General features: G+C 48.7%; 2 protein-coding genes across 3 annotated transcripts; both read right to left on the bottom strand.

Moving 5' to 3' along the window:
• Window positions 1-5,069: 5,069 nt before the first annotated feature.
• On the bottom strand, window positions 5,070-9,426 carry LOC125517435 (AT-hook motif nuclear-localized protein 20). Of its 2 annotated transcripts, XR_007287601.2 has the most exons (3): window positions 9,186-9,426; window positions 7,829-8,949; window positions 5,070-7,710 (listed from the first exon to the last, which is right to left on the bottom strand). XR_007287601.2 is itself a non-coding variant. In XM_048682638.2 (2 exons), the coding sequence occupies exon 2, from the start codon at window positions 8,812-8,814 to the stop codon at window positions 7,966-7,968; it is 849 nt and encodes a 282-aa protein (XP_048538595.1). In that variant the 5' UTR covers window positions 8,815-8,949; window positions 9,186-9,426; the 3' UTR covers window positions 5,070-7,965. The 2 variants fall into 2 exon arrangements, 1 of the variants encoding a protein (XP_048538595.1); XM_048682638.2 differs by having other exon boundaries at window positions 5,070-8,949.
• A 5,561-nt stretch (window positions 9,427-14,987) lies between these two features.
• LOC147963654 (uncharacterized) lies at window positions 14,988-16,761 on the bottom strand. Its single transcript, XM_087531122.1, has 2 exons — window positions 15,790-16,761; window positions 14,988-15,654 (listed from the first exon to the last, which is right to left on the bottom strand). Exons 1-2 carry the CDS (start codon window positions 16,132-16,134, stop codon window positions 15,277-15,279), a joined length of 723 nt encoding a protein of 240 aa, XP_087387248.1. The 5' UTR covers window positions 16,135-16,761; the 3' UTR covers window positions 14,988-15,276.
• Window positions 16,762-22,104: the final 5,343 nt, after the last annotated feature.

Below are 22,104 nucleotides of genomic sequence, written 5' to 3'. Positions count from 1 at the left end.
GTTGTCTGTATCAAACCGAACTTCATAATAACCTCTGGGGCATTTTTCTTTCAGAAAGTAGGTGGAGAGTAGCCACCCCGTCCTCCATCACGGTAGTAAATTTTTTGAGGGTGCTGCAATAATAAAGGACGCTGCAATAACAAGGTGACGGACATCCGAAATCACTAATTTAGGAGTACTTTCTAGTTGCGACAAGTGGTGCACATGTCACTTGTTGTAACTTGAGAGTTTTTTCTTTTTTTTGGAAAAGAAACCTTGCCTCTTCTTGTGGAAGCAAAAACAAAACGTGTTTTCTTTGTGGAAGGAAAAAAAAAAGAAACACGTTTTGTGGGAACAATTTTTTTTGTTAAAAAGCTAAGAAAGACCGGTGGAAAGTCGAGAAAACCATCTAAAAACTGAAAACGCGTGCGAAAAAAATATAAAATAAAATCTGAAGAGAGCACCCAAAGCGCAAAACATGGCGGCGGCTGAGTGTCGCGCTCTCAGCCCACCCCAAATGATTGTTAGGAGGATCCTGAAGGAGGCTCCTTAATTAATTGCTCTCACGGACACACGCCCAAAACAAGTTTTTTTTGGAGTAACACCAAGTTTTATTGTTCAAAATCCATACGGGATGGGATGCAAATGGGATCGTCCCTGATCAAAAGAATAAGAAAACTTAGCTAACCTATCTGCATCAATGTTTCACAACTCTACCTTCATAAGTGAATGTACAATTGAACATTAAAGCTCTACTCTTAATTTCGCTAATAATATTACTATACGCGGCCAAACAAGTTGATGATCTATCCTAGACAGGCCGCTCCACATGCAGGCTCGCCTATGCGACACCACACAGAGGCCCGGTGGCACACATTTCATTCTTTTCCTCTCTTCTTAAAAAAAAACTAGCTAGTAAGTTACACCAACCTAAAAAGAAAGTAGTAAGAGCATCTCCAGCCGTTGGCCTCCCAGGCGGCGATTTTACGTGCCCCTTGGGCAAGCCAGCGCAAAAATCGGCGCGGGGGCGAGCAGGTTCCCAGCCGCTCGCTCTAGGGTCGGCCCCCAGACGCGATTTTTTATTTTGAAAAAAAACCAAATTCAGCAAAGTTTGGCTAAATTCGACAAACTTGACATAAATATTGGACATGTTCGGCGTTACATAAGTTATATTTGAAGAAAAACCAACCACGGGGCGAAGAAGTCGCTGAGCGCGGCGAAGTCGCCTACGTCGCCGCCGTCGTCGGCGGCGGCGGTGGCCTTCTCCTTCTTGATGGCGCGGCCGCCCCTGCTGGACCCTTACCCGACGTCTCCATGACGGACCGCTGGCGGCGGCGCGTCCTCGTCGTCGCTCTCGTCGAGGACGACCACGCCTCCCTCGTCCCGGCCACGGCGCCGAGCTTCGAAGCTCTCGAAGGCGAGGCGCTGGCGCTATAGCTCCGTCTGCGCCCAGTCATCGCGCGCCCACTTCAGGGCCGCCGCGTTGTAGAGCTCCTCCTCCTTGACGCCGCTGGAGAGCTCGGGCTCCGTCTTCACGACGGGGAGCCCCGACTCTGTCTTTGTCTTGACGTAGCGCGGAGGAGCCGAGGAGGGGGCGCGCCTGCCACCCTAGTTGATGATGATGCCGGCGCTGCGGGTGCGCCGGCCGAGCGACGTCTCCGTGGCGGGCTCGGCCTTGACGCCGAGCAGCGCCGGCGAGCCGGAAGAGTGGGAGGACGCCTGAGATGAGGAAGAGGAGGAGGAGCCGAACCTCCTGGGCGCCCATGGCCTGGCGCTCCGGAGGGGGGAGGGTAGGATATGCCAGCGGTGGGTCATTGCCGCCCTCGAGGTACGACAGTACCTCGTGGAGCGTGCGGCTGGGGACTCCCCACCAGATGCAGCGGCCGTCACTGTTCTTGACGCTGCCCACCACCGGCGCCCCGTTCGTGGACGCCAACCGCTGTGCCTGCCGGCGCCGGAAGTACTCCGCCCACGCCGTGTGGTTGTCGGCGGTGTACTGGGGGAGGGCGCGTTGCTCATGCGTCAGGGACGATCGCACACGGTCGACCTCGGCGGCGAAGATGCCGGGCCGCGCGTCGATGTCGGGCACCGGGGGGATGGGGACGCCCCCGTTGCTGAGTCTCCACCCCGTCGGCCCGGCGTGCATGTCCGGCGGCGTCGGGATGTTGGCCTCGAACAAGAGCCGTTCTTCCCACTCTTGGAGCGAGCGGCGGCCGAAGCCGTTGGCCGCCGCGGCGTCGCCGGGGAAGCGTTCGGCCATGGAGAGGGAAAGGGGAAGGGGAGGAAAGGAGAGAGAGAGCGGCAGAGCTCGGTGGCGGACGGCGGCTGGTTTGGCTCGGCGGCTCGGGCTGGTGTGGCCAGCGGAAAGGGGAAGCCTCTGGTTTTATAGCCTCGCGCCATGTGAACGCATGGCGAAAGGGGAGGCGTCGCCGCACTCGCCAGCCCGTGACGCGTTCTGGGGAAGACGAGGCGCGGGAAAACGAGGCGTTCTGGGGAAGACGAGGCGCCTGCCATTGATTCCCGCGCGGGAAAACGAGGCGTTCTGGGGAAGACGAGGCGCCTGCCGCTGACTCGGCGGACCCACGGCTCTTTCGCGCCAAAACCGCTCGCCCTGGCGCCCCGGGGCGCCCCCAGCTCGCCGGGTTCGGCCTGGGGCCGCCGGCGCCAATTTCGGCCCAAGCCGGCGAAAAACGGGCTCCTGGGGTCGCGACTGGGCCGATTTTTGGGCGCCGGCCCAGAAAAAACGCCTGGGGAGGGCCTGCTGGGGGCGCGGCGGGAGATGCTCTAAGTTACACACGTGAGAGCATCCCTAGCCAGACCCCGTAAATGTCGCAAATCCACATAAATCCGGCGAGTATATGGGCTCGGCCTAATTTTCTGGCCAGAACAGAGCCCGTACAAAATTATACCGCGGCTCACAAACCGCCTAGCCGAAGCGGTATATCTACGGGTTTGCAGGGGGATACGGGTTGAAGCCCTATCCCTCCACCGCGATTTCCCACTGCCCCCTCACATTTCTCGCCGCCGGCGAGCCCGCTCCGCCTCGAAACTCCATGTGGAACTTCGGATGCGGCTCCGGTGGTTGCCGCGACCCCGAGCGCGAGCGTCGTGTCCGCTCGGACGACGCGAGGAAGCGCATGGACAAGAAGTGGACGAACCGGGGCCTCTAGCCGTCGTCGAGGTTCCTCCGTCGCGAGACGAAGGAGTATGACCGTCAGCAGGCCGCGGGGTCCTCCGCCGCGGGCTCTAGATCTGTCGCGTGGCTCACCCGCGCGGCGAGCTCTTCCTCTTCCGGCGCGAGGACTTCTCGCCGTGAAGAGGGAGTGGTCGGAGGAGCCCGAGGAGATCGTGCGCCACGGCGTCGTCGGGCCCAAGGACTTCATCACCGATGTCGACGCGGTCATGGCCGTCATTGCCGAAAGCAGCTTGCGCGAGGAGGCGGAGCGCCGGCGCCACCATGAGGAGCTCGAAGACCTCGTGTTCCAGCAGGCGGTCGCGGCGTACCTTGCCGCCAAGGATAAGGACGACGAGTGGCGGCGCATCCGCGAGGAGTAGAGGGAGAAGTACATCGACCTCATTAGCTCCGACGAGGAGGATTGAGCTCCTCCACCGCGTTGTCCATGGCCGCGAGCTCGGCGCCGTGAGATCCCCACCCCCCTACTACTAGTAGTGAATGTAGTATGTAATATGAACTAGTGTTTGATCATGTAGTATATGTAGTATGTGATGAACTACTATGGTTGCAATTTCTCCCGCCAAACTTTTTTTTCTTCAAATTATACAGTTTCATATATGGTTTCTGTTCTGCCGCGCACATTTTCGACCCGCAAATAAGATCTTCGTCGACCGGGAAATGGCTTATGCGGGTCGGAATTTTGCAGGGTCTGCTAGAGATGCTCTGAGAGTAATTGTGACTGGATATATAGATTTTGAAGTCGCACATCCATGAAATATAAGAGTAGATTTAAGTTACATCGCTCATTCCATTAAAAATTAAATTATGACTACCGAATATGCGATCATTGCGTGGTATATACTACACCAAACTCATGTGTAGTCCGAAAACACAAATGGACTTTAGGAAAGATGCTGCCATAGCTTGGAAATAATTAAATAAATCATAGAGTAAAATAAATGCCAATCGTTTAGAAAGAAAAAATATTGGAGAATTTATGATTGTATGCAAGTCTAGAACAAACGATAAGTGGTTGTGTTTTGTGCATATTTTACAATGTGAATGATATTTCTACTATTTAAAAAGAATGTAAGGCTTCATATTTCATTTTTCTTCCCACTACCCCTTCCTCCAACCATCTCCGTATTGTAATCAATTATGCTAATAAACTTACCTTCTGAACCAATTTCACTTTAATTTACTAGTAAATCTCTTTCTCTATCTCTACTATTTAAAAAGAATGTAAGGTTCCACGTTTCACTCTTTTTACTACTACCCCTCCATTCAACATTTCACGTATGATAATCAATCACCTTAATTTACTTACCTTCTTAACCAATTTCACTTTAATTTACTAGCAAATTTCTCATCAAAATATTAGGTAAATCATGAACAAGATTTGATAAAAATTTATTTATACGTTGGCGTTAATATGGGCAGGTAAATCACAAGCTAACTAGAACATTTACATCCCGTTGCAACGCACTGGCTTGTCCTATTAATAAAAATAATACTCCCTCTGTTCCACTATATAAGGTGTATCGATTGTCGTGCAACTCAAATTTTTCTATGTTTGATCAATATTATAGAATAAAATATTGACATATAGAATAAAAATAAATAAAATATGAAACTACTTTTCGTGATGGATCTAAGATACAAATTAGGTACTGTAGATATTCGTATTTTTTTTCTAACAACTTGGTCAAATATACACATGTTTGACTTTTCAAAAAACTAATACACCTTATATTTTGAAACAAAGGGAGTAGGTTGGCAACATTTGGCAAGTATGCATCTCCAACAGCAAAAAGAAAAACAATCGCTAAGAAAAAAAGCATACAAGTAACTAAAATTTAATAATGATTGTTGCAGCCGCTTTTGTTAATATCCTTCAACCAACAAATCCAGTGCATCTCGCTATGTATATAACCTTTTATTGCAAAAATGACCAGATCTATTATAAAGTTCATCGAAAGTACAAAGCATTTCAAACATAATAAAAATTATATTGAGATTCCGAGACCACTACTATCGTCAGAATGATCCGCCGACGCGCCTTTGTCACCGCTCACTTACCGGAGCCGGCTTGACCTTGTCAATGACAACCGGGAAGTCTTCGTGCATGTGTCCCTAAGGACTAGCGTCTTGAATCTACAGTCGTCGCCGTTGAACTCTTGAATAGATCTGAAGCACCTGTCACCAGATCTCGTCACATGTAAGAAACACTGACCTCACCACCCGAAGGAGACGATATGAATCTACGCCGGAGGTTTGTCGACTACGCCAAGACAGGCAAACTCTTCATGCTCTGAAAGGTTAGCATTGATAATAACAGGATATATCTTCTTTTCATCAAGATAAGCATATTTAAGTGTATCGGGTAGTTTCTTTAATTCAAACACAGGATCGCTCTTGGGTGGTAGAGGATCTTCAAGAGTTTTAACAGGTGAATTATGTTTAAGGATAGATGCTTGCTTAAAGAATGTCTCATCTATTTCATTTCTTTCATTCATATGCAAGGAGCATCGAAACCTGAAAGACAAACTTAAAGAAGAAGTGTCACTATCCATCCGAGCGCCGCCCGCAAGGATTAAAAACCCCTAAAACCTAATTAGACTACTAACCAGAGCGAAGCCACCGGGATTCTCTACTACCTATACTATCCACCCGACGCGTCTAGAGCTTTTTTTTTCGAGAGAGAGAAAAACCGAGAGGAAGCCGCCTTTTAAGCTTTATTACACATTCTCTGCTACCTATACTATGCATGAACGTATATGCAAGTATGCACCGACTATAATAATGGAAGAACGCACACACGTATCTGAGCCGAGCTGAAATTAGTACAGGCATGCACCTCTAATAACCGGCCAGCGAGCATATCGATCGGTCCCCTAGGTAGCTAGGATGATACTATTTTCATTTTCAGCACCAATGTGCACTAGGATCAATTTGCTTTTGGTTTCAAATTTTGATTCCATGGGGGCAGCTGCTGGCTACTCAACCTTTTACAATACCGATCTGTCCGATGCAAGCACGCGAGCGAGACGAATATTGGACCACGCCATTGTATACAAACCGTACTAACTTACTTTGACTATCCAATATAATGCTTTGACCATATATAATTTATGTTACATAACATAGCCACCATCAAATATATTTTTCAAAACATTTCCGTGTTGTTATAGTTTTGTAACCGGGTAAACATTGTACGGGAGATTCACGGTCAAAACATGCACTTGGACACTCAAACTACGCCTTATGTTTTGGTTACTGTAGTGGTTTGGTCAATCAAACTTTTGAAGTTTTAACATGTTGGGATTTTTCCTCCTGTCCAAGACAACTATATAGTCAATGCACTTAACCCTAAAAGTTTTTTTTCATTGTTTGGTGCTACAACCATACACCCACAACTATTGCTTATGTCAATATACAGTCAACTCTCAAATAAAAAAATGGTTTATATCATTTATATCACTAGTTGTGTCCCACTATTCAGTTTTGCATTAAAAGTTACAACCGCTCAAAAATGCCATCGTTTTGTGAGATGCTTGCTCAAATATGCTATTAGACACCTAAAAAAAATGACATCGCTCCATTAGATGTTTGCTCAAAAATGTAATCAAACACCGTTACTGTCATGTCAAACTAGTTGACTATGTTATATGACCAAAATACCCCTACACCCGCATGTTAGCTCTCTTTATCTCACAATGATAATTGTGAGGCCTACTTACCAGAAGCAATCAACCAAATAATTTTAGAGGAAAATAAGAACACACTTTGGGGTTGAGTGGGACACACACTTTATTGTAGCGAGATATAGGGAGAGCTGTCATTTTTTCCATGGGTATTTTGGTCATATAATATTGTAAACGAACTTTGAGCTGATAGTAATGGCTTGTAGTGGCTTTTTTAGCATGTGCCTAACAGAGCAGTGGCATTTTCAAGCAATGGCATAAACGAGTAGTGGGACACAACTAGTGGCATAAATGATAAAAAACATTTCATTGTACCAAATTCTCATGTCTTTCCTATTCCTATGTTTGGGGATCATGCGAATCAAAAAGTTTCATAAACTTGATGAAATGACCACACATGGCCACCTTGTGCAGTCATGGCAACATCAACCTATCATAACATTGCTAGGAATGTGGAATGAGATTCAGTAACTAAAGGATGAGCAACATCAAGCGATTAAAACATGTGGAAAAATGACTCAAATAAAGTTTAGTTTAATCAAACAGAAGATCCAGTTTCATAATTATGTTGTATACATTGATCCATTGGTCCAAGCAGAACTGGTTAATCTTGCAAGAAATGTGAATTCATTATAAATATTTCTCAGCAATGCCAGGCTTCTTGTGTTCATACTACAATTGCATAAATACATATATATTCACCATTCCTTCACATATATAACTAGTTAAGTTAAAGGAACTTTGTGAATTATGCAGGGAGGATACATACGCATGCAATAGTCAGAGATGGGGTATATAAGAGTCACACACTTGGAGAGTTCTGTTTTTACTATATGATCACTAATAACCAATCTGCAGGCAGTAAAAGGAGCTCATTTATAATTCCTCATACATGAATCGGAGCAAGCAACTCCAAAATGATTTTTGGCAGATAATAAGCAAAGCAAAATCAGAGATTCTAGTTACTTACCAGCTGCTAAATATATGCAATGCAAGTCTAGTTATTGGTAGGATGGATTTCGATGAGGACGATGGGAGGAGCTAGCTGAACTTGATGCTTGGAATCGTCGACACATGGACTACTCCTGATTGATTGATGCTAGGTAGCTAGTAGGGCGGCCGTGCATGCGCCGCCCATTCCGGCGCCGCATGCCCACCGCCTCCCGGCATCAGGTTCGGCGGCACGCCGTACATCGGCATCCCCGCCGCCGAGGGGTCGCCGGCCATCATCGGAGGGACACCACCGCCGGGGGCTCCGTGCATGCGGGCGGCCTCCAGCTGGTGGTCCTCCTCGGCGTCGTCCAGCGGCAGCCGCTCGTAGGTGGCGTTGGCGAAGGTGGAGGCGATCACCATGACGGGCCCCGCGGCGGTGAGCGCGCCCACCACGCTGCCCCCGACCACCTGCCCCTGCCCGCCGGCGAGGTACACGGTGAGCCCGGTGGACCCCGGCGGCGAGGGCCCGGGGAGGAAGGTGCCGGAGAGGGAGAGTATCTCGAAGCGGCCGCGGAGCGCGACGACGGCCCCGGGCGCGGCGGGCTGGCGCAGGGCGACGTCGGCGACGGCGCCGGCCCCGCTGAGCACGCAGACGCCGCGCTGCCTGCGGCGGGAGAAGTGCGCGATGGCCTCGGCGACGTCCGCGCCGCTGGCCACCTCCATGACGTGGCTGCGCAGCGCGTTGGGGCTGTCCCGCGTGACGAAGATGGGCGGCTTGGGCTTGTTCTTGGACCCCGCCGGCCGGCCGCGCGGGCGCCGGTTCGCCGGCACCACCACCGCGCCCTCCTTGGGCTCGTGCTCGTCGTCCTGCCCGCTCCCTCCGCCGCTGTGGCTGCTCTCCCCGTCCACCTTGGGCACCGCCATGGCGTCCTCCAGCTGCTGCCGGTTCTGGTCGCTGGCGAGGCTTGATGCAGCTGCCGGCGCCTCCGTCAGCCGCCCTTCGTCCCACCACCTGTTGGCCATCTCTCCACCTAACCTAACTCTATGTGCTACAGCTGATCTGGTCTTCTTCTTCCCTATGTAGTTCCAAGGGCGGCTAGCAAGCTTTCTTGATTAGTTGACTTCTTGCAGAGCTAGCTTCACCATGATGCCCTGGATCTGAAATTGTGCACACAAATGAAGATCAGAGAAGCTTCATGTCAAACACACAAGAGATCGAAGAAAACGAGCTAGAAATATAGATGGGATATTCAGCATATGTGCGTGGGGAACTGGGGATTGGGAATCCGCTCCTTGTCAGCTTTTGATTTCATGAACAAAAACAAGACGGTAAAGGGCCCTGGATCGAAAAACCTGATCGATCTAGCTAGCTAGGAGGAAAAAAATATCAATACCTTATGCGCCATGAAATTGCAGCTAATGAAACCAGCTAGCTCCCATCAATCGATCTAGTATGAGATTTTGGTTGCTCCTCTTTTTCTTGGGGGGTCGAGAAAGCTAGCTAGCTAGCTAGAGGGTAGAAGAGGAAGACCAAGACTTGCTTGTTGCAAGCTGAGTAAGCGAGCTTTGTCATGGAGAGGGTGCATGAGGTGTGTTGATGGGTACCTTCCGGTTCTACTTGCTCAACACCTGCCTGCAAACTAATTAGTTAAGTTAAATACAGATCGATCGATACACATGTTATGCATACTAGTATATATGATTAGTATGCTAGTATGTATATATGATTAGTAATTTAGTATGTGTACATGATGCCACTGTTTTTAAATTTGCATAAGGCTAAGCTAGCGCACCCCTTTTATTTTACAGTGGGTAACGTGGTGGGGAGTACAACTCCCAGATATACAAAGCTGAAAATACTTCGTATGATTGCATGGACCACGCTATACTCTGGCACCATTTTATAGCAAGGTATTTTCAAAGCTGCATCTGAGAATATGCTTAAAAATTAATTAAGCTAGCTATCCTGCTACCATCACATGTGGATTTGCACATATTGCCAGCCCAACCAACCAGTTTATTTATGTTAAAAGGTAGCGTATACTTTTCAACGTAACACGTATATAAAAATAGAAATGATCATCGAGCCAAGTATCTACGTAACACATATGTAGGCTCTATGGCAGTCTCGCCGGTTTGGTGGGAACCGAAGACGCGCGCTTCTGAGCCGGCTTATGGGTGTGAAGAAATATTTCTTCCGTTTTAGAACCTCCACTATCAAAGATAGCTCACATATAGGGATATAAGGCTCGTGGCAAGAAAATTCCCTGGTCCGTAGCGTAGTATATATACATGGCTTTTTCGTGTTGTGCGTCATAACACTAGTGGTACCACATACCTTCATTTGTATGGTTTCATGGACCACTATTGGTGTCGTTTTTTAGATCATGGTATTTTTGTTGCTGCCACTAAGTATACACTTAAAAATTAGTCACCTACCATCAAATGTGGATTGACATACACTCACCATCCCATACCAACTGGTTTATTTCTGTTAAATCTAACACAAATATAAGGGATCCTTTGATTCAAAGGATTATCATAATAATTTTAGTGTGTTAGAATCCTTAGGAATTTTTACTATGTTGGTTTTTTGCTTCATAGGATCGAATCCTATATGATTTTTTCTAAGGATTTTTTGTACTACTTCCCATAGATTTCTAGCATCCACTCAAATTTCTTTGAAAGAATCCTTTGTTTTTCTATGATGCAATCAAACAACCAAAAATCATCTATAGTTGAGATGAGCATGGCATTCCAATCCTATGTTTTTCCTTTTCCCGTGTTTTTAGAATCCTGTGAATCAAACAGGCCCTAAGACATTCTAACTTTTTTGTAAATCAGATGTAAATAGACATGTTTGAGTGTGTTTGTTCACCCATTTTAGTCTTTATGTAGTTCATATTGAAATATACATCTTATATTTGTGAACAGAGAGAGTAATTTTCAATACCATAATTCTGAATACTTTACATAAGCTGATTTGTATACAAAATGGAGATGATCAATGATCCTATAGAGTAGAGAAATCTATGGTATACAATTGTCAACTTGTTTTTCCTTTTTCTAGATGGGAGAATAAACCCCTGGCCTATGAATCAAATGGATGCACAGAGCCATTTTCTCATCAACTAAAATTGTGTTACAACACACGATGTAGCAATAAAATATGACGACATCACGCACCAGAGATCTCAATATATATCATGGTGATTCCAGATCACATTGTCTTGATTCATAAGTTGAGAGAATCCCCAAATCACTACACATTGGGAAAATTAAGGTGCACCTAAAGATAAAAGTTATTATGTGGTTTGTTCACAAGTGATCTTGACCAAAGACAACCTGGCAAAACGTCGTTGGGAGGGTAGCAAATGATGTTGTTTTTGCAATTGTGATGAATCGATCCAACATCTGTTCTTTCAATGCCCACTGACCAGACTACTGTGGCGCACAATGCACGTGGCCTTTAATGTTAGCCCACTTAATAACATAGACACTTCATTTGGGACTTGACTTAATGTGGTGGATCTTAAACTAGCAACACATATTCGAGTCAGAGTATGTGCATTAATTTGAGCAAAATGGAGCTACCGAAACGACATCATTTCTAACATACAGAACATTACCAATTTTTTGCAGGTCATCTACAGAGCAACTTCCTGGATACATACGTGGTTGTTACTTAGTCATGCGGAAGCCAAGGAGCATATAGCTTATGGGTGCAACCATTGTGAGATGGTAGCACGGGGGATACCTACAACCGGTTTGGATGGCGGTACAACAATAGGATATGTGTATAGGCATCTATTCTTATTTGTGTCGGTTGTGGCCTTGTGTATCTTTTATTTACTTTTCAAAACTTGTACCACACTTCGTACTCGTTGGAGACTTTTTTTAATAATATGGCCGCATGCATCTTTGTAATGTAGAGGCCGGGGCAATCCTCCTTTTCGAGAAAAGTTAAGTTGAGAGATTAAAATATATTGTACTAATTATAGATGGAAAATTTAATTGGCGAGGTGTGGTGACACCTGAGTATATATGTTTAACACTAGTGTTTGGAATATCATCAGAGAATGCATGCATGCATTGCATTTCTTTGTTGCTGAAGCCATACACATGATGACTTCGCCAATCCTAAGATGATGTGCTCAGTCTCTCGAAGGTGCTTATAATAATAGGGTGTGCATGGGTTCATAGGGGTGAGTGTATCTGCGTTTATATGAGCGTCTATGCCTACACTATGTTAAAAAATAAATCATTTTTCCTTCCTACTCCACGACTTCCGCTTTTCCGCATCCCTGCTGTTTTTCTATTTGCCAAAAGAAAAAGGGAAATCTTTGCCAAAACCATGATCAACTTACATATTACAACATTACTATCAATCAACTTGAAATGTAGCTACAGTGCATCCACACCGTCGACCATCCTCCACTCTGTTGTAACAACCCTCGATCTTGCAAGTTGTGGGTATCCTCAAGGTCGAGAGGCGGTGATCATCTGGTAATATTTACTATAGAGACATGAAGAAGCGGATTTCCTCTCCGCTAATTGTAATATATTGCTTCTGATCCAAAATGCACGTCATTATAGATTTTTTTTCCAGTTAAACATTTTAGTTTGACGACCATCTATAAAGAAAAATAACAATAGCATCAACACCAAATAAATACTACTCCCTCTGCAAAGTTTTATAAGATCTTTTAGATCACTACGATTACTATACAAATTTTAATAATAGGAATTCAGCGAGCGCGCCTACTACAAAGCAAAAGAAATATAAGCTAGTATTCTAATGGAATGGGGGCTTGGGCTCGAGTGATATTAGAGCATGCAAGTCCCAATTAGTAGCTAGCTTCGATCCCCGGTTAATTAAAAGTACAGATAAGTAGTGATGAGATTCCTTTTGGCTCTATTAGTGGTGGTCCTAAGCACAAGTTGCCAAGTAACACTACTAACCAGGCCAAGTACTAATCAAAGATCGATGATCCTGCCTGTCATGGTCATGCACAGTTTGTTTATCTGATTAATCCTGCTTGTTGGTTAGTTTAGAGTAAGCTTTGCTTCTAAACTCGACACGCGTACTCGGTCATGCTAAAAGCAAACACAACTTGCTAGAACAACAACTCACCCATTCTTTCCTAAAGAAAAACAGCTTGCCCATTCTCCTTGTTACACGTTCTAGAACAAGTAGACGACAATGTAATCCTAGTTGTCCACATGTTTGGGTAAATGGAAGGAGAAAGATATGTTTTGGTCTCTCAATTATTGCCAAGGTTTAAATTGATTTCAATACGGGAACTTTTGGTCTCTCGATGGTGCCAAAACCATACTGATTATTTTAAAATGAATTCAAGGGAGTCCCCAAAATATAATTATGAATTCGGATGCATGCTTAGGACTAGGAGGACTTGAACTTAGACGGTGGAATTATATACCCTCATGCCCAACTAAGTGAGCTAGGCTCTCCCCGTGAAAATAAAATGAGCTAGACTCTCACTTCTTAGAACCATCAAGATTTATTTTTCTATGACAAAAATCACAGGAAAAGTGAGGTAATCAGAAAGACATATATGAAAAGACAAAACGGATGGAGTTTTTCTATTTTTATAAATTCAACTAAGTGAAAGAAAAAAATTGGGGAAACAAATTTCTTTCTGTGTGTAAAAAAATTAGAATAGAGAAACCATGAAAGTAGAAGTTTAGAAAACACAAAGAAAGAAAGAAAAGAAAATGAGAAAAGTTCAGGGGAAATAGAAAAATAACTAATAATTAGGTGAAATCGCGAGTATACATGGTTTTCTTGAATACATTTGTCGTGTTCCATGGTTTTCTTGAATTTTGTTGCCAAACTCCAATCTTTTCCAGAATATTTATAATTGTTGTTCATTTTACATCCCAGGATCATTAGTAATTTTACTAGATACGTGACTGCTTAACTTTCTGATATTCATTTGGATATTATAGATATTTTTGTTCTCATCTTGCTGCGCTTGAAACCGCGTCGTGTCACCATAAAAGCAATTGTGTGGAGCTATAGGACAAATGCAGACGGTTTTGACACTCAAGGGACCAACTTTGAACTAATTAGAGTCTCCTTTTATTTTGCCGATAGTTGAGGAAGTACAATTCTTATTTTGTTTGCTTTTTGGATGAGGGTTGATTAATTAGTAAATATAATTGCCTCATCGCTAGCTTAAGTAAGTGGTGGGAACATCATTTTATTTGTAGAAGAAAAAAGTTCAGAGTTACTTTTTTTTCTTTCTCAGGGGCAGGTCAGGGGACACTGGGACAGTCCTTTTCTTTTTATAAGATCAAGGCAGGGGATAGTAAGATCTGAGTTTTTTTTGAGGGGTGTCAGAGCTGAGTTGAAATGTACTTGGAAGCCCATTCGACAAAGTAGGACTGCAAGCCTGGAAGCCCACCCACAGATAGGCCCATACTCCCACGGGCGCTTTGCCTGTTTGGCAAGTCGGCCGGCCGGTTGAATGCCGCCTCCGGCGATCGCCGGCGTCCGAGCCTCAGATGTCGCCGACCCGTTGATTGGAGACGAAATGCTTCGCCTGCCAACACTATGTGATCCGGCCGCAGTGCAGGCGTGCAGGTCAGCCTCCCTCTACTGTGAATCCAAGTACCACCACGAACTCAACCTGTTCGACGGAATGCCTCCTAATCCACAAAAACCATGGCCGCCATTTTGCTAATTAAGGCGTGCATACCACATCTCCTAGTTAATTCTATCATAATCGGAGACTTTTCTTCCGCTTTCTGACTCTATCACACACCTATGAACCACACCACTCGGTGGCATGGCTGCGGGCAGCTTGGCGTCTGTCTCATGATCCTAACTAGTTATTTAGTCAAGTTCAACTGAATCAGATATTAATTTCCATTCCACGTATTGGTTTGGAATGTGTGAAATGAACTTGACAGAAGAAGCTTGGTTAGCTCCACCATCATTGTTATGTTTTATTTTGCTGTTTTCTGTCCTCCCAGTTTTGTATGTTTTCCAGCCATTTGATGTTGCTTCTTTTTCGATCCCAAAGATGAGGCACTGTTATGTCATCCCTATCGTTTGGACCCATACAACAAACTACAATGTTAATTGTGATTCCCTAAGCACGAAACTTCTTTTTCGGTTGCACTAAACCAAATGTCTGGCTTGTAGGCAATGAATTAATGATCATAGGAGGGAAAAAAACATAGCTCGGCATATCAGCATCTCTGATTCTTGCCAAGTCACGACAGCTAGAAAAGCACGATGAAGCTTCAGCATACTTCAATGATGGTTGGTAAAAACCATGTCTTCTACACCCTGCTTGATTCAGAATTTTAGTACAGGCTGCTCATGGAACATTCTACAATGGTTATCCATGGCTTATAATCTGACCAACTGTATATTACCAAAAGAGGACTGCTGGTAGTTTTGCAGTTACCAAACACATGATGTGACACCTAGTTGATATATGCAAAGGCAACTGACTAGAGGTCCTCAGTGCCATAATTCCCATTCTCCTGCAGATATTCCTGGATATCAACGGGAAGCATGGTGCTACTGTGGATACCCTCATCGTTAAACGGGGCTGTATAGTCAGGCGTGTATACATGTGAAATGTTGTAATCCTGAGAAGATTGCATGGAAGTACAGGTCATAAGGTCATTTCCGAAGTAGCTCTCGCTCTCACTCTTTACAGCGGGGCATAATTCTGCTGGCCGTGGCATCCTAGCTTCCCCTTTCTGGTAAGCCATAACCTTGGCCTTAATACTGTCTTCTTCAGGGCTTGATACGGAACAAGTATTTGTGTACCCTTGTGGTGCCTGAGCCTTTAGTGACTCCAACTGTGCTTGCAGATTCACAGCCTAAGAGAACATTGCATGCCATCAGTTTTGAGTTATTACTGTCCATGCAATTAGCAGTTCATCAAACGAAAATTCAGAAAGCAATAGAATTGTTGTTGAAGTCGGTGTGAGTGCAACAGTAATGAACTGACTAACCTGCTGCTGCAGAGCAAATATGTGCGCGACGCAACCATATACAGGATCATGTAGCCTGGCCTGTGCCTCGTAGGAGATGGTGGCTGCAGCCTCGCGGCGGTCTATTGACGGGAGGCCTGTGAGGAGCTTTGAGACATTGCTTGCACCAAAGACCTTATGGATGGCGCCAAAATGTGCAGCCCCTTGCTCATGGCAGAAGTGTGGGGCGAAGACACACCCACTCACGCACTTCCTCCGAAGGAACTTGCAAGCGCCGCATGGAGAGGGAAACCCTGTCATTGCTCCTGCTACCTGATCGATGCTGGTGTTGTATTCTTGTTCCTTGCAGCTTGCAAAGTGAATCATCAATCCTTCAACTTATAAAGGCTACTCTAGCACTAGCAGTGGGGTACATGCCGGGGATGGCTTAGTTTGTTGAATAATTAATCGGACACGGTCTCCCTAATGGCCTGCAGATTCCATTATCCAAAAGCCAGGTTCCCAGTTCTATACCAACTTGGCATTCCTTTCAGAAGGACGCAAGCGACAAAGGAGGCAACAATCACCCGACCCATTTGTGTTTGCTTGAGAGACTTTATTTTACTATTGGTTGTTGGGTGAGTTTATGAGGTGTTCAACTTTTCCTTTCTTTTTAACATGTCTGACAAACTTAGTACTACCCTTATGGGCGACAAAATCTCACAACTTGGGGAAAGCTGGTAGAATGAACCAAAGAAAATGACTGCTGTTCAACATATGGTACACTCATACTCAAGCCCATGTCAAGTCGCTCACCACGTAATGTTGTGAGATGATTATGTGACTATGTCCATTTAATCATGTGTGTCAAACCACTGATGATGCGCATACTACTCTGTTAAACAACCTAAGTATACCCTTCTAACTATACTTTTCCTCTGTTTTGTTTCTGCCTAGGACTTTAATAGTTGTAATGCAGGTTATGTAATACTTTGATCATTTTTGTGTATATCAAGCATGTAGCCGTTCTTGTCATGTGGGGCACGGCCTACAGGCGTGGGCCACGTGGCCAGGAGCGACAGCCGCCGGCCGCAACAGGCGAGGCGTAGGCTGGGCAGGAGTCCTGGTCCTTATACATTAGTTCCTATAATAAAGGAGTAGTTTAGGCATAGGTTTCTAGTTTGTTAGCAGCCCATGGGGCCTTTATATACCGTATAACCAGCACCCTTTGAGGGCAAGTAATAAAGTTATTATCTCCTACCTCTTCCTCTACTCCTATCCTCTCCTCCCGCACCATTGAGCAGCCAGGCAAAAACCCTAGCGCTCCTATCCCCCGAGACTACGAACTACGTAGTCGAGGTCCTGCTGTCTTGGGCACCGAGGCCCTTGACAACTTGGTATCAGGTTCCAGGCGATCCTCTTCCGCGTCCGCGCCAAGCACACCTCCATCGCCACCTTCCGCCGCCGCCTCGGTCACGTCCGGCATGGCAGAACCAACCACCGCTGATCTAGCCAAGATAATCGAGGCCTTGACTGCAACGGTGGCGTCCCTGCAGACGTCCGTCGACGCGCTCCAGAAGGACAAGTCCACCTCCTCGTCGAGCGCTGCCGGCGCCCACGATGGGCAGCACCACAATGATCGCCCGCCCCGGTTTCAGAAGATGGACTTCCCCAAGTTCGACGGCAAGTCAGATCCGCTCGCTTTCCTCAGCAGATGCGAGTCCTTCTTCCATCAACAACGGATCGCCGAGGAGGAAAAAGTCTGGATGGCGTCCTACAACGTTGAGGGTTCTTCCTAGCTATGGTACATGCAGGTCCAGCGTGACGAGGGCACTCCGCCGTGGCGCCGCTTCTCCAAGCTGCTCAACCTCCGCTTCGGGCCACCTCTACGCGCTAACCCGCTGGGCGAACTAATGGCGTGCAAGCGCACAACGTCCGTAGTCGACTTCCAGGAGCGGTTTGAGGCGCTCCTCCCCCGGGCAGGCATCTTATCAGAGACACAGAAGGTTCAGATCTTCACCGCGGGACTCCAGCCACCCCTCAGCCTCGACGTGAAAATCCACAACCCGCAGTCCCTCGCCGTAGCCATGAGCCTCGCCCGCAAGTTGGAGCTGCGCGACCAGTGCGCTCTCACCTCCGCGCCACCGGTGCGTTTTCAGCAGAAGGGCATCCTGCCGGCGCCCGTACCACGCCTCGCGCCCCCCGCACCGGCTCTACCAGCCGCACCCCCTGCTCCCAGTCTGCCGGAAGGGCGCCCAATCAAACGCCTGTCACAGACAGAGATGGAGGAATGCCGTCGCCTGGGCTTATGCTTCAATTGTAATGAGAAGTTTGGCAGGGGCCACAACTGCGTCTGCCAGCGCATCTTTCTCCTCGACCTGGCGCCGGACGACGACGACGACACGGCCTCCGCTGATGCCTCGCCGGCCGACCCTCGGATCTCGCTCCACGCGATCTCCGGCGTGCGCACGAGCGAGACCATGCAGATGCATATCACCCTCGGGGGTGTCTCCCTCCTCGCCCTGATCGACTCAGGCTCCACCAACAACTTCATCGCCGAGAAGGCGGCCGCTCGTGCTACACTGCCATCCCCCACCACCGAGAAGATGCGTGTCACGGTGGCCAACGGCGAGCGTGTTCCGTGCCAGGGCGCATACCGCGCCGTGTCCTTCCGCATCGACCAGGAGGCGTTCTCGGAGGATTTCCTCGCATTGCCGCTCGCAGGCTACGACGTCGTCCTGGGCACGCAATGGCTGGCGACGCTTGGACCGATCCTGTGGGATTTCCGCGCCCTCTCCATGACGTTCTGGCGGAGGGGCCATCGGGTCTGCTGGCGCGGCCTTGCAAGACCGGACGGGCTAGCCCTGCAATCATGCAATGGCCGCGATTTCCTCGACGCCATCATCACCGAGTTTGACGGCATCTTCGTCGAACCCTCCGGCGTACCACCACTCCGCAGCCGCGACCATGGCATCACCCTGCTGCCCGGCTCCGCCCCGGTGGCCGTCCGTCCGTATCGCTACCCGGCCGCGCACAAGGACGAGCTGGAGCGTCAGTGCGCCGCCATGCTCGCCCAGGGCATCATCCGAGCAAGTCGTTCCGCATTCTCATCGCTGATACTGCTGGTCCGCAAGCCCGACGGGTCCTGGCGCTTCTGCATCGACTACCGCGCCCTGAACGCCATCACCATCAAGGATGCGTTTCCAATTCCGGTGGTGGACGAACTCCTCGACGAGCTCCGGCGTGCTCGTTTCTTCACCAAGCTCGACTTACGCTCCGGCTACCAACAGGTGCGGATGCGTGCGGAGGACATCCCAAAGACCGCCTTCCGTACCCACGACGGCCTCTACGAGTTCCTGGTGATGCCGTTCGGCCTCTGCAACGCGCCGACGACGTTCCAGGCACTCATGAACGATCTGCTGCGGCCGTACCTGCGCCGCTTCGTTCTCGTCTTCTTCGACGACATCCTCATATTCAGCGAGTCGTGGGCCGATCATCTTCGCCATGTGCGCACCATCTTTACCGTACTGCACCAGCACCGGCTCTTCGTCAAGAGGTCCAAATGCTCGTTCGCCGACGAGTCGATCTCCTACCTGGGTCACACCATCTCCGCGGCCGGAGTGGCCATGGATCCGGAAAAAGTGCAGGCCGTGGCCGACTGGCTGCAGCCTCGCTCGGCGCGCGCGGTCCGGGGGTTTCTCGGTCTTGCAGGGTACTACCGCAAGTTTGTCAAGGAGTTTGGCGTGGTCGCCGCGCCCCTGACGGCCCTGCTTCGCAAGGACGACTTCTCATGGTCGCCGGAGGCGGCAGCAGCTTTTACCGCCCTCAAGACGGCGGTCACCACGGCTCCCGTGCTCGCGTTGCCCGATTTCACACGGCCGTTCATCGTCGAGTGTGACGCGTCTACATACGGTTTCGGGGCCGTCCTTCTCCAGGATCAGCACCCGGTGGCTTTCTTCAGCCGGCCGGCCGCGCCTCGTCACCGTTCTCTGGCGGCATATGAACGGGAACTCATTGGCCTGGTGCTCGCTATTCGCCATTGGCGACCGTACCTTTGGGGGCGCCAATTTGTGGTAAAAACTGACCACTACAGTCTCAAATTCCTCCTTGACCAGCGCTTGGTAACCATTCCGCAGCACCACTGGGTCGGCAAACTACTGGGGTTCGATTTCACTGTGGAGTACAAGGCCGGTAGTACAAACACGGTGGCGGATGCCCTTTCCCGCCGCGACACGGAAGAGACGGGGGTCATGGCTATATCTGGTCCTCACTTCGACTTCATCGACCGCCTACGGCAAGCTTCGTCCACCGACCCAGCACTCGTCGCGCTGCGCGAGGATATCACGGCAGGCGCTCGGCAGCTGCCGTGGGCGCTCTCCGACGGCCTCGTCACTTTTAACGGCCGCCTCTACATCCCGCCAACGTCTCCACTACTCCAGGAGCTTCTCACCACAGTGCACGATGACGGACACGAAGGCGTCCTGCGCACGCTGCATCGTCTCCGCCGCGACTTCCACGCACCTAACCTTCGCAAGACGGTGCAGGAGTATGTCCGCGCCTGTGGTACTTGCCAGCGGTACAAGTCCGAGCACTTGCACCCAGCCGGTCTGCTGCTGCCACTGTCGGTGCCCACAGCCGTGTGGACTGACGTCGGCATCGATTTCATAGAAGCGCTCCCTCGTGTGGGCGGGAAGTCTGTTATCCTCACTGTGGTGGATCGCTTCAGCAAGTACTGCCACTTTGTGGCGCTGGCCCACCCGTACACGGCGGAATCAGTGGCGCAGGTGTTCTTCGCTGAGATTGTGCGTCTCCATGGCGTCCCGCAGTCCATGGTCTCTGACCGCGACCCCGTCTTCACCTCGGCTTTTTGGCGGGAGCTCATGCGCCTCACCGGGACCAAGCTGCACATGACGACGGCGTTTCATCCACAGTCGGATGGCCAAACGGAGGCTGCTAACAAGATCATTGTGATGTACCTCCGTTGTCTCACGGGGGATCGTCCCAGGCAGTGGCTCCGGTGGCTTCCCTAGGCCGAGTACATATACAACACCGCCTACCAGACAGCGACCCAAGAAACTCCGTTCAAGCTTGTGTATGGCCATGACCCTCCCACTATTCGCTCTTACGAGCCGGGCGATACACGGGTGGCCGCAGTGGCCAGGAGCATGGCGGAGCACGACGAGTTACTCGCGGACGTCCGCTATCGTCTACAGCAGGCACAAGCGGTCTACAAGTCCTGCTACGACAGACGCCATCGGGACATTCGGCATGACGTGGGCGATTGGGTCTGGCTTCGTCTTCGCCAGCGCGCCGCGTCCTCTCTCAACCTGCCAACCAGGGGCAAGCTCAAGTCACGCTTCTATGGGCCGTACCGCATTTCAGAGGTCGTCAACGACGTGGCCTACCGCCTTGAGCTTCCGGCACGCTCGCGCCTCCATGACGTGTTCCACGTGGGCCTCCTCAAGAAGTTCTTCGGCACGCCTCCAACTGCACCACCGGGATTGCCTCCGATCCACAACGGGGCGGCTGTTCCAGAACCGGAGCGCGTGACTCGTGCACGACTAGCACGCGGCATTCGCCAGCTGTTCGTCCACTGGAAGGGTGAAGCAGCATCATCAGCTACATGGGAGGATCTTGACAGTTTCGTCGAGCGCTACCCCGCTTTTCAGCTCGAGGACGAGCTGCTCGTCGAGGGGGAGAGAGATGTCATGTGGGGCACGGCCTACAGGCGTGGGCCACGCGGCCAGGAGCGACAGCCGCCGGCCGCAACAGGCGAGGCATAGGCTGGGCAGGAGTCCTGGTCCTTATACATTAGTTCCTATAATAAAGGAATAGTTTAGGCATAGGTTTCTAGTTTGTTAGCAGCCCATGGGGCCTTTATATACCGTATAACTAGCACCCTTTGAGGGCAAGCAATAAAGTTATTATCTCCTACCTCTTCCTCTACTCCTATCCTCTCCTCCCGCACCATTGAGCAGCCAGGCAAAAACCCTAGCGCTCCTATCCCCCGAGACTACGAACTACGTAGTTGAGGTCCTGCTGTCTTGGGCACCGAGGCCCTTGACAGTTCTTCTTACTTATTTATAGATTTATTGGCGAACCACTTATACCTTTTTTCATAGGCATTTGCCCTGCATCTATGCTATTGGTCCTTGCAAACCCATAGGTGTTCACAACAGGATTTTATTTGTATCGCTCGATATATAGAAATCAAGCTAATTGCTCAGAACTGACCACGTTTTATTTTAGTTGTTTACCTTATGCAATTTTCATTATTTTTGGTTCTTATTGCATAGTCGTAACCTATAAATTATACTTCAGCCATACTTGGTCACCCAAGTGCATCTTTGCTTCTAA

The sequence above is a fragment of the Triticum urartu genome, chromosome 6A (assembly GCF_056163025.1).
Source record: "Triticum urartu cultivar PI428250 chromosome 6A, HENAU_Tu73, whole genome shotgun sequence".
NCBI classification, from domain to species: Eukaryota; Viridiplantae; Streptophyta; class Magnoliopsida; order Poales; family Poaceae; genus Triticum; species Triticum urartu.
This window is presented reverse-complemented; position numbering and strand designations above follow the sequence as displayed.